Here is an 18,962-nt window from a genome sequence, read left to right as displayed (position 1 = left end):
CGGACGGACCTTCAGAATTTCTGTTTGTCCTGAGCCTGGGAAGCTTCTTTCTGCACATCATTCTGATGTTGTGTTCTCTTTCTTTGCAGCATCTACAGGAGTTCCTCCTACTACGACAGGTGAGTAGCTGTGCCCAGCCCAGCACGTATCTTGTCTGGAATTCAACTCTCGTGTTTGTAGAAGTGAAAAAGAGCCCCAGGGTCTTCCCTTGTGAGACCCTGGTATTCCCTACGGTTACCACCAGCTGAGTCCCCAGATCCTTGACTCCTAATTCGTTGAGGGTCCAGGCCCATCTGGGTCCCCCACCCCTTTCTGTTGCCCGGTTTTTTTTTCCTATTATTTTTTTATTTAAATTTAATTGGCCAACATATAGTACATCATTAATTTTGGATCACATGATGTGATGAGCGCTCGGTGTTAGACACAACTGATAATTTACTGAAAACTGCACATAGTTTTTTAGAGCATCACCAAAGACACTGTCACTTCCAGTCCCAAGGACACTTGATTTTTAAAAGTCACCAATGTTAGGACTACCTTTAATGAATCTGTAACCAGAAGCTTGCAGCCTAAGACAGGGAATTCAGGGTATTTTTTTTTTCAGCAGGTAGAATCACTCTTCACCTCAGAACCTACTTTTCTGGATACAGACTACATTTTCTTGGTGGAAGACATGACATTAAATGGCTTCAAAACTTTGAATATTTAATACATACAAAACAATGTGTTTACATTTCTGGCAAACCTATGGAGCATAGTAGACCAAACACCGGTACACCAACACCCATGAAGCCATGATCCATCTGGAGAACCAGAATAAGACCAATACTCATGAATTTATCTATGGGGTCTTCATGGTCACACCCACTACATGCTACCTCAAATGATATGTGAAGTTTATGTTTCTAATTCCTTGCTTTTAAATTGCTCTACCTTATTTTGTTTCTCTCTATATGCTGTCCTTTTTCCCTGTCTGCCTTTGTGATTCCTTGGATTTTCAGCAATTTGGCTATGATATATTTACTTTCAAATAATACCATGATACATTACATATAACAACCTGAAGACAGCATTCTCCCAACTGTTCTTGCATATCTTTTGTTCTATTGCCATAATACATTTAGCTTCACATGTGCTACAAACACAATACCTTAGAACTATATTTGCCTTAAAAGGTCAATTTTTAAAGTGATTAAATATTAAATTTATATTGCCCTGCACATCAACTATTCCTGGAAATCTTCATTTCTTTATGTAAACCTGTATTTCTCTCACCCTCTTATTTGTTCTGCTTTAAGACTGTCCTTTGTCATTTTTTATAGTACAGGTCTGCTGATAATCAATCCTCAAGGCCCGTTTTGTCTGAAAAAGTCATTATTTTGCCCTTCATTTCAAAAACTATTTTCACAGGGGACAGAATTCTAGGTTGACACATTATTTTCTATGAGCAATTGAAAGATGTCACTTCTTATTTTAGATCTACACAGTTGCTGATAAGAGGCCTGTTGTGATTCTAAAACTTTTTAAAACTACTTTTAAGTATTTATTTAATTTTAATTCCAATGTAGGACCTACAGTGGCATATTCATTTCAGGTGTACAATATCGTGATTCAGCACTTCCATACTATCTCAGTGCGGCCCCTCCAAAGACAGATGGGGCACAAGCACTGAGTCACCACTGGGAGGTCAAAGAGGAAGAAAGGTCTTGTACCATATTAGTGGAAAGACGAATTCAAAAAAATTGCTAACAAATTTCTACATTCCGAGTGTGGGCTAACATGAGAACATATGCTTGCAAGCGCTCCCAGGCCCTTCTCCATGGACCTCCACTGTGCTCACTCCAAAGTAGATGTGTTGCCCGGTTTTGACTAGAGATTTTACAGTGGAAATGCTGTTGGTCCCCTCTCTTCATTTCAGATGAAAGTAAATATTCAAGTCAGAATTGGGAGCATCTGAGAAATAGGCACCAACAGGACTCCTTCCAGTGCTTGTGTGTTCCAGAATTCTTTCCTGTTGGGAGAGTCATCCCCAACATGTTCTCTACCCCACGGTGGAAATAGTCAGTGCCGAGTATGTTGGGAACTACTAGCGCCATACTCCAGGCCATCTGGGCCATTCACAGTGTAAAGTGGAATTGTCCAGACTCTGAGAAGTACATCAGGAAGGCATAGAATTGACCTTTCCTTACCATCTAACGAGCACAGAATGAAAAGTTATCCAGTAAAGTCCTAAAATTACTTCATTTTCTTTCTAGATTGGTGGCGCCCTGTATCTACAACCAGTCGTGGTAGGTATCTTATGTTTCCACTTCAGGACCCGGGGTTATCATCCCCAGACAGGCTGGCCATGCAGTAGAGGCCTGTAAATGCACAGGCCGCTTGAACTTGTGCATGTAACCTACTCAGATCTGCCCCACCATACACTGCACCCAAGATGCACGCACACACACAGCCTGCCTTTCCCTCAAGATGTGCAGCCTTTTTATCCTTCAGGCTTTGTGGATAACTTTGTTTCAATAAGGAGAGCTACTTGCCCTGCTTTTCGAGATCGAACAAGGTATTCTTCAAAGAATCGAATGTAGACTTTTATGTATCAGGGGAATCTCAAAAGCTCTAGAGAAAGGAGGCAGACAGTAAATGGATAATAACACAACTCATCTACTCTTTACAAGTAAATTTTTCACCCTGGAATGGCTATTTCTTCACTCTTAAGAACTGAAATGGCCACTTGAGGCTGTCCTTGAATATTTCTTCCCATCATTTTAATCAGCTGCCTTTGATCTCATTACACACTTATGGACTCCAACGAGTTAGCTAGACCCCAGTTACACAGGCTGACCTCCTGCACTAGGGCACTAGGGCACTAGTCACTTTTGCCTTGCAAAGAGTGAGAGCATTGCACCTGAGCTGGTGGACTTGGAGTTATGTTCAGCTGTGTCCACACTCATTCTTGCAGTTCCAGTGCAATCTTGCAGACAGTGCAACGACTTGGTGGCCTCTTTTGAGCCTGGCAGTGATATTCAACCTGCTGGAACCTAGGTCCCAGCCACAAAAAGACAAGCAATGGCAGTAGGACAAGTGTTAGGCTCCCTCAGGACTGAGAGTTTATGGCAGTACTGGGTCTGTCTACTCAGGAGCACATGGAGGCCTGCTCTGAGGAGATATAGCATGATGTTCTTTGACCTTTGATTCTGGTGCGACACCAATGCGCTTTGTATCTGACTTGTGTTTCTTTCTACTAGCTGTTCCAACCATATCAACCATCCAGCCATTTAAGTCTTTGGGCACCCCACTTGGAATGTTTCTCTCTTCCCATCCATCGTTTTCTCTCCATTCGGGGTGAATCATTGCTTCTTAAGGACCTTGTGGGCACATTTTGTGGTTCCCAGTCACTGAGTCTCTAACAGGGAGGTCTTTAGTAGGTATTCAAATTTTCCCATTTTTTCCCATCATTCCATGATTATTCATCTAGTCTTTTCCAAGTGTCCCAAGAGACACTTGCCTGCAGGTTTAGAGAACTGGACATGGGTGGCAAGAGCTTCATCTGAAATGCTGTCTGGGCTGACAAGCAGAGTGGGAGAATGGACCATGGAGAGTACTGATGTCTCTTAAGGAGACATCACGGCAGGCTGGATCCTCCTCAGTGTTCAGGGCTTGCAACACTGTATATCCAATGCAGCATGGAGAGAGGCCGAGCGATGGGAGGCTGCTAAGAGATGCAGGTGCTCTAGATAAAAGGATATACAGCTGGCTCTATGTTGACCCTCAATACCCCTGACTCTTTCTTCCAAGTTCTTTGTGAGATTCCCCTCAGTCGTCTATGAGTCAAGATCGACAAGGAGCAAAGGTTTCTAAAGTAGAAAAGAACATGTCAGGCTGGGAGATGTGAAAGGATCTGGCTTATGTATACATTTTTGACCCAGAAAAGCTAGCAGAACAGGAGACTTGCACAACACACACAGGTGCAAGGAGGCTGGGTGCAGATGAGCCACTGTCATGACGCCTCGGAAAAAATCTCTCAATCTCACTTTGTGGGCAACCAACAATGAATACTCCTATGTCAATTGACACTCAGAAGTACCATCAAGTACCTCTTGAGCTGGAATGATGATGAGAAAGTTTCAAGGGTCCATTGCTGGGAACACTAATCTTACCCAGGGCTTCTGGGCCCTGAAAGAACTATCCTGCATTCAGAATGCAGGAGTTCTTACGAGAACAGAGAGAAAGACAGTTTTCCTGTCGTCTGGTAGGACTGATTCGGGGTTGGCCCTGAGGCTGGTGAACAGAGGTGACCGGTGTCACTGCCACGAAAGGTCCTGTACAGAGTCTCGTTGGGCACCGTGTGCAATGTGAGCTGGCACACCAATGATGCCAATGTGGTCTGCAGGTGCCTGGGCTGTGAGTGGCCCACTTTAGTTCCCGGAAATGCCTGCTTTGTTCAGGGCCAAAATTGTCCTGGGGAACGTGGGATGCTCTGGGCACAAGTCCAACAGCATCTGAGGATTTTACTGTCTCTGTATCCTCATCAACACTTCTTCTTTTGTCTCATTTAGTGTAGTGATGCAAATGGGCAGGGATAGTTTCTTGCTTTGGTTAGGATTTGCATTTCCATCATGACTACTGATGGTGGGCATCTATTCTTGGGCTCGTCACATCCATCCATCTGCTGTGAAGAGTTGGGACCTCATTTTATAGAAGCTTGAAGGCCTGAGTATCACATATGGTCAGTGCCCCAGACCTGCTCATGGGTAGAGAAGGCAGAGTCCGGGGGACACTGAGGAATCATGATGTCTGCTATGGTGCTAAGTGTGCCAAAAGGCCTTCCCACAAGCTGACCCAATGCTGCCAAGTTTTGTTGGCTTTCTGTCTCCAGGAGGCCTGGGTAGCTCTAAGTATGCAGAGCAACATGACCGTGACAGGTACTCCTGCCTGTTGTCATGAATGAGGATTGTTAGATTCAGTAGATGTTTGGGCCTTGAGAGAACAGGAGCAAGTCAACATCAACAAAGGATCCTACAGAACAAGCTTTGGGGCCTGGAACAGAGTCCGTGATATACCACAGTGGGGTGAAGATAGACACTCTGAACGCTAGAACCCAGGACAGCACCTTGGGGCAGCAGGGCCGTTTCTCTGGGCATAAAGCTTGTGTTCAAGGCAGTCTCACTGGCATAGATCAGGCTACTGGTTTCTGCCTTTCCCCACGTCATGGCATGGCCAGGCTCAAGAATTCAAATCCTAAGGTTGTGGGCAACCAACAGTGAATACTCTTAAGTCAATTCATACTCAGAGGTAGCATCAAGTGGCCCCTTGAGTTGATGAGAAGGTTTCAGAGGGTCCCGTTGCTGGGAAACATTAATCATACCAAGGGTACGTACACTAAAAAAAAAATTATCCTGCCCTGAGAATGCAGGAGTTCTTCATTTGAGAACACAGAGAAAGACAGTTTTCCTATCTCCTGTTAGGGACCGATGCAGGGTTGGCCCTGAGGCTGGTGAATGGAGGTGACCGGTGTCAGGGCCGCGTGGAGGTCCTGTACAGAGGCTCATGGGGCACCGTGTGCGACGACAACTGGGACACCAATGATGGCAACGTGGTCTGCAGGCAGCTGGGGTGTGGCTGGGCCACCTCGGCCCCAGGAAATGCCCGCTTTGGTCAGGGCTCGGGCCCCATTGTGCTAGACGATGTGCGCTGCTCCGGGCACGAGTCTTATCTGTGGAGCTGCAGCCACAATGGCTGGAACTCGCACAACTGCAGGCACTCTGAGGACGCAAGTGTCATCTGCTCAGGTGGGTCCTCACGAAATTTGCCCTCTGGTTTTGTTTATTTTGTCTAGACAAACTATTCCTTTCAATGTTCTATCATCTTCTTGATTTCACTGAAGGGCAGGGGTTTCCCTCATAGCTTGACAGGAACCTGCATCACCCGTCATCCTGGTGTACCTCAGGTTGAGGTATGGACCTCAGCACCTCCTTTAAGGAAACCCATAGAGCAACCGAGCGTGAGAGGGCATAAAGCTTTTGAGTTCAAATCTTTCAACACTGTTTTTTGTGAAATCCTGCCCCTGAGGTGTAGTTTACAGCTCTTCCCCCAGGACCACTCCCAGAAAGTCTTTCCTGTGCCTGTGAGGACGGACCTTCAGAATTTCTGTTTGTCTTGACCCTGGGAAGCTTCTTCCTGCACATCGTTCACAGAGACTGATGATGTGTCCTCTTTCTTTGCAGCATCTACAGGAAGCCCTCCTACCACGACAGGTGAGTAGCTGTGCCCAGCCCAGCATGATTCCTGTCTGGAATTCAACTCTAGTGTTTCCAGAAGTTGGAAGAGAGGACCAGGCTCCTCTCTTGCGGTACCTTGGCATTCACTACGGTTACCACCAGCTGAGTCACCAGATCCTTGACTCCTACTTAGTTACCACTACTGGCCCATCTTAGTCTCCTGCACCTGCCTGCTGCCCGGGTTTGTCCTAAGTCTGCAGTGGAAGGGTGTTTGGTCCTATCTGTTCAATTCAGATCAAAGTAAATATTCAATTCCGAATTGGGAGCATCTGAGAAATAGGCACCAACAGGACTCCTTCCAGTGCTTGTGTGTTCCAGAATTCTTTCCTGTTGAGAGAGTCATCCCCAACGTGTTCTCTACCCCACGGTGCAGATAGTCAGTGCCGAGTGTGTTGGGAACTACTAGCGCCATACTCCAGGCCATCTGGGCCATTCACAGTGTAAAGTGGAATTGTCCAGACTCTGAGAAGTACATCAGGAAGGCATAGAATTGACCTTTCCTTACCATCTAACGAGCACAGAATGAAAAGTTATCCAGTAAAGTCCTAAAATTACTTCATTTTCTTTCTAGATTGGTGGCGCCCTGTATCTACAACCAGTCGTGGTAGGTATCTTATGTTTCCACTTCAGGACCCGGGGTTATCATCCCCAGACAGGCTGGCCATGCAGGAGAGGCCTGTAAATGCACAGGCCGCTTGAACTTGTGCATGTAACCTACTCAGATCTGCCCCATCATACACTGCACCCAAGATGCACGCACACACACAGCCTGCCTTTCCCTCAAGACGTGCAGCCTTTTTATCCTTCAGGCTTCATGGATAACTTTGTTTCAATAAGGAGAGATACTTGCCCTGCTTTTCGAGATCGAACAAGGCATTCTTCAAAGAATCGAATGTAGACTTTTATGTCTCAGGGGAATCTCAAAACTCTAGAGAAAGGAGGCTGACAGTAAATTGATAATAACACAATTCATCTACTCTTTACAAGTAAATTTTTCACCCTGGAATGGCTATTTCTTCACTCTTAAGAACTGAAATGGCCACTTGAGGCCGTCCTTGAATATTTCTTCCCATCATATTAATCGGCTGCCTGTGATCTCATTACACACTTATGGACTCCAACGAGTTAGCTAGACCCCAGTTGCACAGGCTGACCTCCTGCACTAGGGCACTAGGGCACTAGTCACTTTTGCCATGCAAAGAGTGAGAGCATTGCACCTGAGCTGGTGGACTTGGAGTTATGTTCAGCTGTGTCCACACTCATTCTTGCAGTTCCCACATGGAGACAGTGCAACGACTTGGTGGCCTCTTTTGAGCCTGGCAGTGATATTCAACCTGCTGGAACCTAGGTCCCAGCCACATAAAGACACACAATGGCAGTAGGACAAGTGTTAGGCTCCCTCCGGACTGAGGGATTATGGCAGTACTGGGTCTGTCTACTCAGGAGCACATGGAGGCCTGCTCTGGGGAGATATAACATGATGTTCTTTGACCTTTGATTCTGTTGCGACACCAGTGCGCTTTGTATCTGACTTGTGTTTCTTCCTACTAGCTGTTCCAACCATATCAACCATCCAGCCCTTTAAGTCTTTGGGCACCCCACTTGGAATGTTTCTCTCTTCCCATCCATCTTTTTCTCTCCATTCGGGGTGAATTATTGCTTCTTAAGGACCTTGTGGGCACATTTTGTGGTTCCCATTCACTGAGTCTCTAACAGGAAGGTCTTTAGCAGGCGTGGGATTAAAATTTTCCCATTTTTTCCCATCATTCCATGATTATTCATCTAGTCTTTTCCAGGTGTCCCAAGAGACACTTGCCTGCAGGTTTAGAGAACTGGACATGGGTGGCAAGAGCTTTATCAAAGTGCTGTCTGGGCTGACAAGCAGAGTTGGAGAATGGGCCATGGGAGAACTGATGTCCCTTAAGGAGACATCTCGGCAGGCTGGATCCTCCTCAATGTTCAGGGCTTGCAACACTGTATATCCAATGCAGCATGGAGAGAGGCCGAGCGATGAGAGGCTGCTAAGAAATGCAGGTGCTATCGATACAGGGATTTACAACTGGCTCCAGGTTGACCCTCAATGCCCCTGACTCTTTCTTCCAGTTCTTTGTGAGAATCCCCTCAGTCGTCTATGAGTCAAGATAGACAAGGAGTAAAGATTTCTAAAGTAGAAAAGAACATGTCAGGCTGAGAGATGTGAAAGGATCTGGCTTATGCAGATGTTTTTGACCCAGAAAAACTAGCAGAGCAGGAGACTTGCACAGCACACACAGGTGCAAGGAGACAGGGTGAGGAGGAGCCACTGTCATGATTCCTCGGAAAAACTCTCTCAATCTCACTTTGTGGGCAACCAATAATGAATACTCCTAAATCAATTGACAATCTGGGGTACCATCAAGTGTCCCCTTGAGTTGGAATGATGATGAGAAGGTTTCAGAGGGTCCCGTTGCTGGGGAACACTAATCGTTTCCAGGGCATCTGGACCTTGAAAGAATTATCCTGAACTCAGAATGCAGCAGTTCTTCCTTTGAGAACACAGAGAAAGACAGTTTTCCTGTCTCCTGTAGGGACTAATTCGGGTTTGGCCCTGAGGCTTGTGAACGGAGGTGACCGGTGTCAGGGCCGTGTGGAGGTCCTGTACAGAGGCTCGTGGGGCACCGTGTGCGACGACAGCTGGGACATCAGTGATGGCAACGTGGTCTGCAGGCAGCTGGGCTGTGGCTGGGCCACCTCGGCCCCAGGAAATGCCCGCTTTGGTCAGGGCTCGGGCCCAATCGTCCTGGACAATGTGGGCTGCTCCGGGCAGGAGTCCTATCTGTGGAACTGCCCCCACAATGGCTGGAACTCTCACAACTGCAAGCACTTTGAGGATGCAAGTGTCATCTGCTCAGGTGGGTCCTCACGATATTTGCCCTCTGGTTTTGTTTGTTAATTTGTCTAAACTATTCTTTTCAATGTTCTATCATCTTCTTGATTTCACCAAAGGGCAGGGGTTTCCCTCATAGCTTGACAGGAACCTGCATCACCCGTCATCCTGGCGTACCTCAGGTTGAGGTATGGACCTCAGCACCTCCTTTAAGGAAACCCATAGAGCAACCGAGCGTGAGAGGGCATAAAGCTTTTGAGTTCAAATCCTTCAACACTGTTCTTTGTGAAATCCTGCCCCTGAGGTGTAGTTTACAGCTCTGCCCCCAGGACCGCTCCCAGAAAGTCTTTCCTGTGCCTGTGAGGACGGTCCTTCAGAATTTCTGTTTGTCTTGACCCTGGGAAGCTTCTTCCTGCACATCGTTCACAGAGACTGATGATGTGTCCTCTTTCTTTGCAGCATCTACAGGAAGCCCTCCTACCACGACAGGTGAGTAGCTTTGCCCAGCCCAGCATGATTCCTGTCTGGAATTCAACTCTAGTGTTTCCAGAAGTTGGAAGAGAGGACCAGGCTCCTCTCTTGCGGTACCTGGCATTCACTACGGTTACCACCAGCTGAGTCACCAGATCCTTGACTCCTACTTAGTTACGACTACTGGCCCATCTTAGTCTCCTGCACCTGCCTGCTGCCCGGGTTTGTCCTAAGTCTGCAGTGGAAGGGTGTTTGGTCCTATCTGTTCAATTCAGATCAAAGTAAATATTCAATTCAGAATTGGGAGCATTTGAGAAATAGGCACCAACAGGACTCCTTCCAGTGCTTGTGTGTTCCAGAATTCTTTCCTGTTGAGAGAGTCATCCCCAAAGTGTTCTCTACTCCATGGTGCAGATAGTCAATGCTGAGTATGTTGGGAACTACTAACGCCATACTCCAGGCCATCTGGGCCATTCACAGTGTAAAGTGGAATTGTCCAGACTCTGAGAAGTACATCAGGAAGGCATAGAATTGACCTTTCCTTACCAACTAACGAGCACAGAATGAAAAGTCATCCAGTAAAGTCCTAAAATTACTTTATTTTCCTTCTAGATTGGTGGCGCCCTGTATCTACAACCAGTCGTGGTAGGTATCTTATGTTTCTACTTAGGACCCGGGGTTATCATCCCCAGACAGGCTGGCCATGCAGGAGAGGCTGTAAATGCACAGGCCGCTTGAACTTGTGCATGTAACCTACTCAGATCTGCCCCTGCACCTGAGCATACACTGGCACCCAGGATGCACGCACACACACAGCCTGCCTTTCCCTCAAGACGTGCAGCCTTTTTATCCTTCAGGCTTCGTGGACAGCTTTGTACAATAAGGAGAGCTACTTGCCCTGCTTGTGGATATCGAACAAGGCATTCTTCAAAGAATCGCATGTGGACTTTTATATCTCAGGGGAATCTCAAAAGCTCTAGAGAAAGGAGGCTGACAGTAAATGGATAATAACACAACTCATCTACTCTTTACAAGTATATTTTCCATCCTGGAATGGCTATTTCTTCACTCTTAAGAACTGAAATGGCCACTTGAGGCTGTCCTTGACTATTTTCTTCCCATCATTTTAATCAGCTGCCTTTCATCTCATTACACACTTATGGACTCCAACGAGTTAGCTAGACCCCAGTTGCACAGGCTGACCTCCTGCACTAGGGCACTAGGGCACTAGTCACTTTTACCTTGCAAAGAGTGAGAGCATTGCACCTGAGCTGGTGGACTTGGAGTTATGTTCAGCTGTGTCCAGACTCATTCTTGCGGTTCCCACATGGAGACAGTGCAATGACTTGGTGGCCTCTTTGAGCCTGGCAGTGATATTCAACCTGCTGGAACCTCAGTCCCCAGCCACATCAAGGCAGACAATGGTGGTAGGACAAGGGTTAGGCTCCCGATAGCAGGACTGGCTCTGTCTACTCAGGGGCAGATGGAGGCCTGCTCTCGGGAGGTATAGCATGATGTTCTTTGACCTTTGATTCTGTTGCGACACCAATGCGCTTTGTATCTGACTTGTGTTTCTTCCTACTAGCTGTTCCAACCATATCAACCATCAAGTGACCACCATTGGTGGCCACTTAAGTCTTCGGCCACCCCACTTGGAATGTTTCTCTTCTTTCCATCCATCCCTTTTATCTCCATTTGGGGTGAATCATTGCTCCTTGAGGACCTTGTGGGCACATTTTGTGTTTCCCAGTCACTGAGTCTCTAACTGGGAGGTCTTTAGTAGGTATGGGATTCAAATTTTCCCATTTTTTCCCATCATTCCATGATTATTCATCTAGTCTTTTCCAAGTGTCCCAAGAGACACTTGCCTGCAGGTTCAGAGAACTGGCCATGGGTGGCAAGAGCTTCATCTGAAATGCTGTCTGGGCTGACAAACAGAGTGGGAGAATGGGCCATGGGGAGCACTGATGTCTTCTTAAGGAGACATCTCGGCAGGCTGGATCCTCCTCAATGTTCAGGGCTTGCAACTTTGTATATCCAATGCAGCATGGAGAGAGGCCGAGCAATGAGAAGCTGCTATGAGATGCACGTGCTCTCGATGCAGGGATATACAGCTGGCTCCATGTTGACCCTCAATACCCCTGACTCTTACAAGTCCCTTATGAGAATCCCTTCAGTCGTCTTGAGTCAAGATAGACAAGAAGCAAAGATTTCTAAAGTAGAAAAGAACATGTCAGGGTGAGAGATGTGAAAGGATCTGGCTTATGTATACGTTTTTGACCCAGAAAAGCTAGCAGAGCAGGAGACTTGCACAGCACACACAGGTACTAGGAGGCAGGGTGCAGATCAGCCACTGTCATGACGCCTCAGAAAAACTCTCTCAATCCCACTTTGTGGGCAACCAACAATGAATACTCCTAAGTCAATTGATGATCAGGGGTACCATCAAGTGTCCCCTTGAGTTGCAATGATGATGAGAAGGTTTCAGAGGGTCCCGGTGCTGGGGAACATTAATCATACCCAGGCCACCTGGCCCCTGAAAGAATTATCCTGCACTAAGAATGCAGCAGTTCTTCCTTTGAGAACACAGAGAAAGACAGTTTTCCTGTCTCCTGGTAGGGAACAATTCGGCGTTGGCCTTGAGGCTGGTGAACGGAGGTGACCGGTGTCAGGGCCGTGTGGAGGTCCTGTACAGAGGCTCATGGGGCACCGTGTGCGACGACAGCTGGGACATCAGTGATGGCAACGTGGTCTGCAGGCAGCTGGGCTGTGGCTGGGCCACCTCGGCCCCAGGAAATGCCCGCTTTGGTCAGGGCTCGGGCCCAATCGTCCTGGACAATGTGGGCTGCTCCGGGCAGGAGTCCTATCTGTGGAACTGCCCCCACAATGGCTGGAACTCTCACAACTGCAAGCACTTTGAGGATGCAAGTGTCATCTGCTCAGGTGGGTCCTCATGATATTTGCCCTCTGGTTTTGTTTGTTAATTTGTCTAAACTATTCCTTTCAATGTTCTATCATCTTCTTGATTTCACCAAAGGGCAGGGGTTTCCCTCATAGCTAGACAGGAACCTGCATCACCCGTCATCCTGGCGTACCTCAGGTTGAGGTATGGACCTCAGCACCTCCTATAAGGAAACCCGTAGAGGGATCCCTGGGTGGTGCAGTGGTTTAGCACCTGCCTTTGGCCCAGGGCGCGATCCTGGAGACTCGGGATCGAATCCCACGTCGGGCTCCCGGTGCATGGAGCCTGCTTCTCCTCTGCCTATGTCTCTGCTCTCTCTCTCTCTCTCTCTCTCTCTCTCTCTCTCTTTCTCTGTGTGACTATCATAAAAAATAAAAAGAAAAAAAAAGACAAAAAAAAAGACAAAAAAAAAGGAATCCCGTAGAGCAACCTGAGCGTGAGAGGGCATAAAGCTTTTGAGTTCAAATCCTTCAACACTGTTCTTTGTGAAATCCTGCCCCTGAGGCGTAGTTTACTGCTCTTCCCCCAGGACCACTCTCAGAAAGTCTTTCTTGTGCTAGTGAGGACGGTCCTTCAGAATTTCTGTTTGTCCTGAACCTGGGAAGCTTCTTTCTGCACATTGTTCACGGAGACTGATGATGTGTCCTCTTTCTTTGCAGCATCTACAGGAATCCCTCCTACTACCTCAGGTGAGCAGCTGTGCCCAGCCCAGCATGATTCCTGTCTGGAATTCAACTCTAGTGTTTCCAGATGTTGAAAGAGAGGATCAGGCTCTTCTCTTGTGGGACCCTGTCATTCACTATGGTTACCACCAGCTGAGTCTCCAGATCCTTAACTCCTATTTAGTTGAGACTCCAGGCCCATCTGGATCCCCGCCCCTCTCTATTCCCAGATTTTGATTAGAGATTCTACAGTGGAAAGGCTCTTGCTCTCCTCTCGTCATTTCAGATGAAAGTAAATATTTAATTCAGAATTGGGAGCATTTGAGAAATAGGCACCAACAGAACTCCTAATAGTGCTTGTGTGTCCAGAATTCTTTCCTGTTGGGAGAGTCATCCCCAACGTGTTCTCTACCCCACGGTGGAAATAGTCAGTGCCAAGTATGTTGGGAAGTAATAGTGGCATACTCTCGCCGATCCGGGCCTTTCACAGTGTATAGTGGAATTGGTCAGACTCTGACATGTCCTCTAATGAGAGTTACCATTGACCTTTCTTTATCACACTAACTAGCATGGAATGAAAACTTTTCCACTAACGTCCTAAAATTACTTCATTTTCTTTCTACATTGTTGGCGCCCTTCATCTACAACCACTCATGGTAGGTATCACGTTTTCCACATGTGGACACAGGGTTCTCATCCCCAGGCAGGCTCTCCTTTCAGTAGATGTCTGTAAATGCACAGCCTTGTTGAACCTGAGCTTGTAACCTACCCACCCTGCTCCACCATATTGCACCCAGGCTGCACATACACACATCTTGCCTCTACCTTCCAGAGAAGGCCTTTTATCCTCCATACCTGGTGGTTAACTCTTATTTCAATTAGGAGTTCTTCTTCCCCTTCTTTTCAGGAATCGAACAAGGTATTCTTCAAAGGATCGATTTATAGACTTTTGTATCATGGGGTATCTCAAAAGCTCTGAGAGAAGGAAGGAAGACAATAAATGGATAATTTCTCAACTAATCAATTCTATACAAGTAAATTTTCCATCTTGGAATGGCTGTTGCTAAAAAGATTTCTATCTTCTTAAGAACTGATATGGCCACTTGTGGAAGTCCTTGAATATTTTCTTCCCATCATTTTAATTGGCTGCCTTTGATCTCATTACACAGCTATGACCCCCAACAAGTTAGCCGGACCCCAGTTGCTGAGGCTGACCTCCTGCATCAGGGCCCAACTAACTTGTAAAGAGTGAGAGCATTGAACATGGGAGGTGGAAGTGGGGTCTCTGCAGACTAACTGCCCAGATTCACTCTTGCTCTTCCCGCATAGAATGAATGCAGTGGCTCTGTTGGCCTGTCCTCGGCCTGGTAGGGGCATTCCACCTGTTGGAATGTCAGCTGTCAGACCCAGCAGAAAGCAGTTGTGGGCACTGGGACCTAGGGTGGGGATCCCTAGGCAGGCCTTGGCTCTGTCTACCTGAAGGCACATGGAAGCATGAACTCAGTTGGGATAGTCTGAGTTTCTTCAGCCTTTGATCTGGTAGGGAGACCTGTGTGCTGTGTGTCCTATTCATGTTTCCTTTTCACAGTTGCTCAGCCCCAGTCCACATGCCCCCTAGCCGGGTGTGTGAGTGCTCGGTACCCTATTTGGAATGGCCTGTGGCTTCTGTCCCATCCACCCTTGTTCCCACCAGTGTGGGGGTCCATCCTCAATGTGTCCAGGGTGGGGTGAGTTTGTCTTCCTCCTGCCCTCCATGAATCATAAGGTGCTTCTCTGCATTGGAGCATCCTTAGGCCTGGGCTGATTAGGACATCTCTGGTCCGATCCCTGTGCTGACGACGAACCTCTGGGCACGTGCAAAGGTGACCGCCTGCCCAGGGCCCACTAGCCAGGAGGAAGTCCCTGAGTCTGCCACATGCCTTTAGCCTATGACCTTAAGACATCCACAGACCAGAGGTCTCGTTCTTTGTCCTGCTAGGGAATGAAACAGGCTTGGCTCTGAGGCTGGTGAACGGAGGGGACCGGTGTCAGGGCCGCGTGGAGGTCCTGTACAGAGGCTCGTGGGGCACCGTGTGTGACGACAGCTGGGACACCAATGATGCCAACGTGGTCTGCAGGCAGCTGGGCTGTGGCTGGGCCACATCAGCTCCAGGAAATGCCCGCTTTGGTCAGGGCTCGGGCCCAATTGTGCTGGATGACTTGCGCTGCTCTGGGAATGAGTCCTACCTGTGGAACTGCCCCCATAATGGCTGGAACTCGCACAACTGCAGGCACTCAGAGGATGCAAGTGTCATTTGCTCAGGTGGGTCCTCATGATATTGGCCCTCTGGGTTTTTTTGTTATTTTTTCTAGAAAAACTCTTTTTCTTTCACTGTTTTCTCGTATTTCTGAGTGTTACTGAAGGGCAGGGGTTTCCCTCATAGCTTGAGAGGACCCTGCATCACCCATCATCCTGGTGTACCTCAGTTTTATGGGTGAACTACAGCACCTTCTTTAAAGTGCCTGTGGAGTATCAGTGTGTGAATGGGCATAAAGATTTTGAGAACAAATTCCACAGCACTGTTCCTTGGGGGTATTTACCAGCTCTGCTCCTCACAACCACTCCCAGAAAGTCTTTCTTAGTTCTAGCGGGGACAGTCCCTCAGCTTTTTTGTTTGTCTGGAGCCTGAGAGGCTTCTTCCTGCACATCATTTACAGAAACTGATGATGTATCTTCTTCCTTTGCAGCATCTACAGGAAGCCCTCCTACTACGACAGGTGAGTAGCTGTAGCCCAGCTCAGCATGAATCATGTCTGGAATCCGACTCTCACGTTTCTAGAATTGGAAGATAGGATGAGGCCCATCTCTTGGAGGACTCTGGTATTCACTACGGTGACCAGCAGCTGAGTCCCCAGGACCTTGGCTCCTACTTAGTTGGGATTACGGGCCCATCTGGGCCCATCTGGGTCTCATGCACCTGCCTGCTGCCAGGATTTGCTCAAAGATTCTGCGATGGAAGGGCTTTTGGTCCCCTCTGGTCATTTCAGAAGAAAGTAACTGTTCAGTCAAAATTGGGATCATTTGAGAAACATGCCCATATAAACTCCTAGTAGTGCTTGTGTGTTCCAGAATCCCTTCATGTTGAGAGAGCCATCTCCAAGTGTTCTCTACCCCATGGTGAAAACAGTCAGTGCCGAGTATGTTGGGAAGTACTAGCACCATACTCTAGCCATCTGGGCCATCCACAGTGTAGGATGTAATTGTCCACCACCTGACAAGTCCTGACAAGTCCTCCAATGAGGGTTACCACTGACCTTTCCTTACCAAACTAATGAACATGGAATGAAAACTTTTCCACTAAATCCTAAAATTATTTCATTTTCTTTCTAGGTTGGTGGCGCCCTTCATCTACAACCACTCATGGTAGGTATCACATTTTTCTACCCGAGGGAATGGAGTTCTTGTCCCCAGGCAGGCTGTCCATGCAGTAGATGCCTATAAATGCAAAGCCCAGTTGAACAAGGGCATGTAACCTACCCAGATCTGCGCCCCCATACATTGCACCCAAGCTGCATGCACACACACAACCTGCCTCTACCTTCTAGACACGCAACCTTTTTATCCCCTTCCACCTGGATAAGTTTTGTTTCAATAAGGAGTTCTACTTCCCCTTCTTCAAGGAAATAGAATAAGGTATTCTTCAAAGATTCGTTTAAAGGCTTTTGTTTCTTGGGGTATCTCAAAAGCTCTGAGAGAAGGAAGGGAGACAATAAATGGATCATTTCACAACTAATCAATCTTTTACAAGTAAATTTTCCATCCCAGAGTGGCTATTGCTCAATCGCTTTCCATCACTCTTAAGAAATATGGCCAGTTGTGTATGTCATTGAATATTTTCTTCCCATCATTTTAATTGCCTGCCTTTGGTCTCATTACATAGCTATGACCCCCCACTAGTTAGCTAGTCCCCAACTGCTGGACATTTACATGTTTATATTTCTTCATTATTATGAATGATCCTCCGATGCAGAATATCATTATAAGTCTTTGCATATCTTCCCAATTTTTCCTGTAGGAAAGTAATAAACTTACTGGACTAAAGTTAACATAGTGCCTGGTATATAGAACGTACTTACCAAATACTAACTCTTCTTATGTTAAATATTTTAAGGTCTTTGCTGTATTCTTTGCTGTATATATGGTCCAATGGCCTTCAAGCATGTTGTAAATTTTCAGAATGTTTGAAAAGAGAAACTGATCTCCCCCCTCAAATGGCTCACAGTAGTTAATATTTTTGACTGGATTTATGATGTAATTACAGGTGTAACAGGTCCTTCAGTGGGGAGGCTCAGTGTGTAAAGAGGCCATATTATCAGGGATTTTACTTGATCAAGGGATGAGGGCATTCTATACAAGATGCTGGTTATGCTGAGGCACACAGAAGAAGCAGACTCATTTGCTGACATGCCTTCCAGCCAGAAGGAACACTTTGAAGGCCTGAGTGGGAAGGAGCTTGGCTATTGCCAGACCATTCAGAGCTTTGTGCACAGGTTGGAACTCCGACCTTATCCTAAGGACATTTGGATGTGTTGACAAGTTTTATGCTAAGGACTTACAACATCAGATGTCTATTTACAAAAGATCATCCATGACTTTTATGCCAAACTGTATACTTCCTGAGGGCAGAGACCATATCTGCCTTTTACCCTTTTGTATACCTATTACCTAGCTTTGTATCTGGCATAACATGTTTCTAGAAAGAGTAAGTGAACACATGGATGAATGGGTGAACATTTAATCACAATTGGCATTTTGATACATGCACCAGCATGCACATATGCACAAATGACAGCACGCTTTATACCCTCCCTTATAACATCCTTTTTCACTTGAGTATAGGATACTTTTTTTAGTGTCCCTAACATTAACCTTTTTATGGCATTGAAATTATTTTTATACCATAAAGTTTAATGATCACACAGTTCTCCATTCTATGGCTATATCCTGATTTAATTAAACAATTACTAATCACAGAACAAAAGAATTAATTCTTTCTAAACTGTTTTATATACTTAGGTAATCACATGCAGTAACATTTTAATTTTATTTTATAATTGTCCCTATTACATTTTCAGAAATCTATAATGCATATCCTCTGCTCTGAAACTTCAGCCTCATCTTTCATTACTTCCCAATGTAGAAATAGAATTTACGGGTAGGCATATTTTGAAGGCCAATTTATCCTTATGAAACACTGTTTTTCCAAGGAAGGAGAGGAAATATTTGTAAATAATACATCTGATAAGAGACTTGCATCTAGAATACATAAGGAACTTTTACAAGTCAACAATAAAAAGCCCAATAGCCCAATGAAGGAATGAGCACAGGATCTGCACAAGTATTTCTCCACAGAAGATATACAAATGGTCAATGGCACATGTGAATATGTCTAACATCACTAGCCATCAGGGACATGCAAATCAAATCCACAAAGAGATACTACTTCACACCCAGTAGGTTTGTTAAAATAAAAATGTCAGGTAATAACAAGTGTTGGTGAGGAGGTGAAGAATTCAGAACCCTCACACTCTGCTGATGGGAATATAAAATGTACGTTCACTTTGAGAAACAGTCTGGTGGAGCTGGTGGCTCCTCAAAAAAGTTAAACAGAGAATTACCATATGACCAGGTGATTATACTCATAGGCATATACTTAGGGGATAGGGAAGCACGTGTCCACACAGAA

The 18,962-nt window shown here is 46.3% G+C and overlaps 1 protein-coding gene across 20 annotated transcripts in view; it reads left to right on the top strand.

Annotated features, from left to right (window-relative positions):
- DMBT1 (deleted in malignant brain tumors 1) overlaps positions 1–18,962 on the top strand; it is a 92,347-nt gene that overhangs the window by 58,247 nt on the left and 15,138 nt on the right. For 14 of the 20 annotated variants that reach the window (XM_041742098.1, XM_041742092.1, XM_041742046.1 and 11 more), the window contains 13 exons: positions 90–119; positions 2,256–2,288; positions 5,463–5,786; positions 6,222–6,251; positions 6,847–6,879; positions 8,843–9,166; positions 9,601–9,630; positions 10,225–10,257; positions 12,232–12,555; positions 13,234–13,263; positions 15,215–15,538; positions 15,964–15,993; positions 16,607–16,639. In XM_041742098.1, the coding sequence (XP_041598032.1) occupies positions 90–119; positions 2,256–2,288; positions 5,463–5,786; positions 6,222–6,251; positions 6,847–6,879; positions 8,843–9,166; positions 9,601–9,630; positions 10,225–10,257; positions 12,232–12,555; positions 13,234–13,263; positions 15,215–15,538; positions 15,964–15,993; positions 16,607–16,639 (1,578 nt within the window). The remainder of the gene's footprint in view (positions 1–89; positions 120–2,255; positions 2,289–5,462; positions 5,787–6,221; positions 6,252–6,846; positions 6,880–8,842; positions 9,167–9,600; positions 9,631–10,224; positions 10,258–12,231; positions 12,556–13,233; positions 13,264–15,214; positions 15,539–15,963; positions 15,994–16,606; positions 16,640–18,962) is intronic. The other 6 variants (XM_041742031.1, XM_041742084.1, XM_041742074.1 and 3 more) reach the window with 6 other exon arrangements.

This window comes from Vulpes lagopus, chromosome 2, assembly GCF_018345385.1.
Source record: "Vulpes lagopus strain Blue_001 chromosome 2, ASM1834538v1, whole genome shotgun sequence".
Taxonomy (NCBI): domain Eukaryota; kingdom Metazoa; phylum Chordata; class Mammalia; order Carnivora; family Canidae; genus Vulpes; species Vulpes lagopus.
Note: the sequence above shows the minus strand (reverse complement) of the source record. Positions and strands in the feature narration are given on the sequence as shown.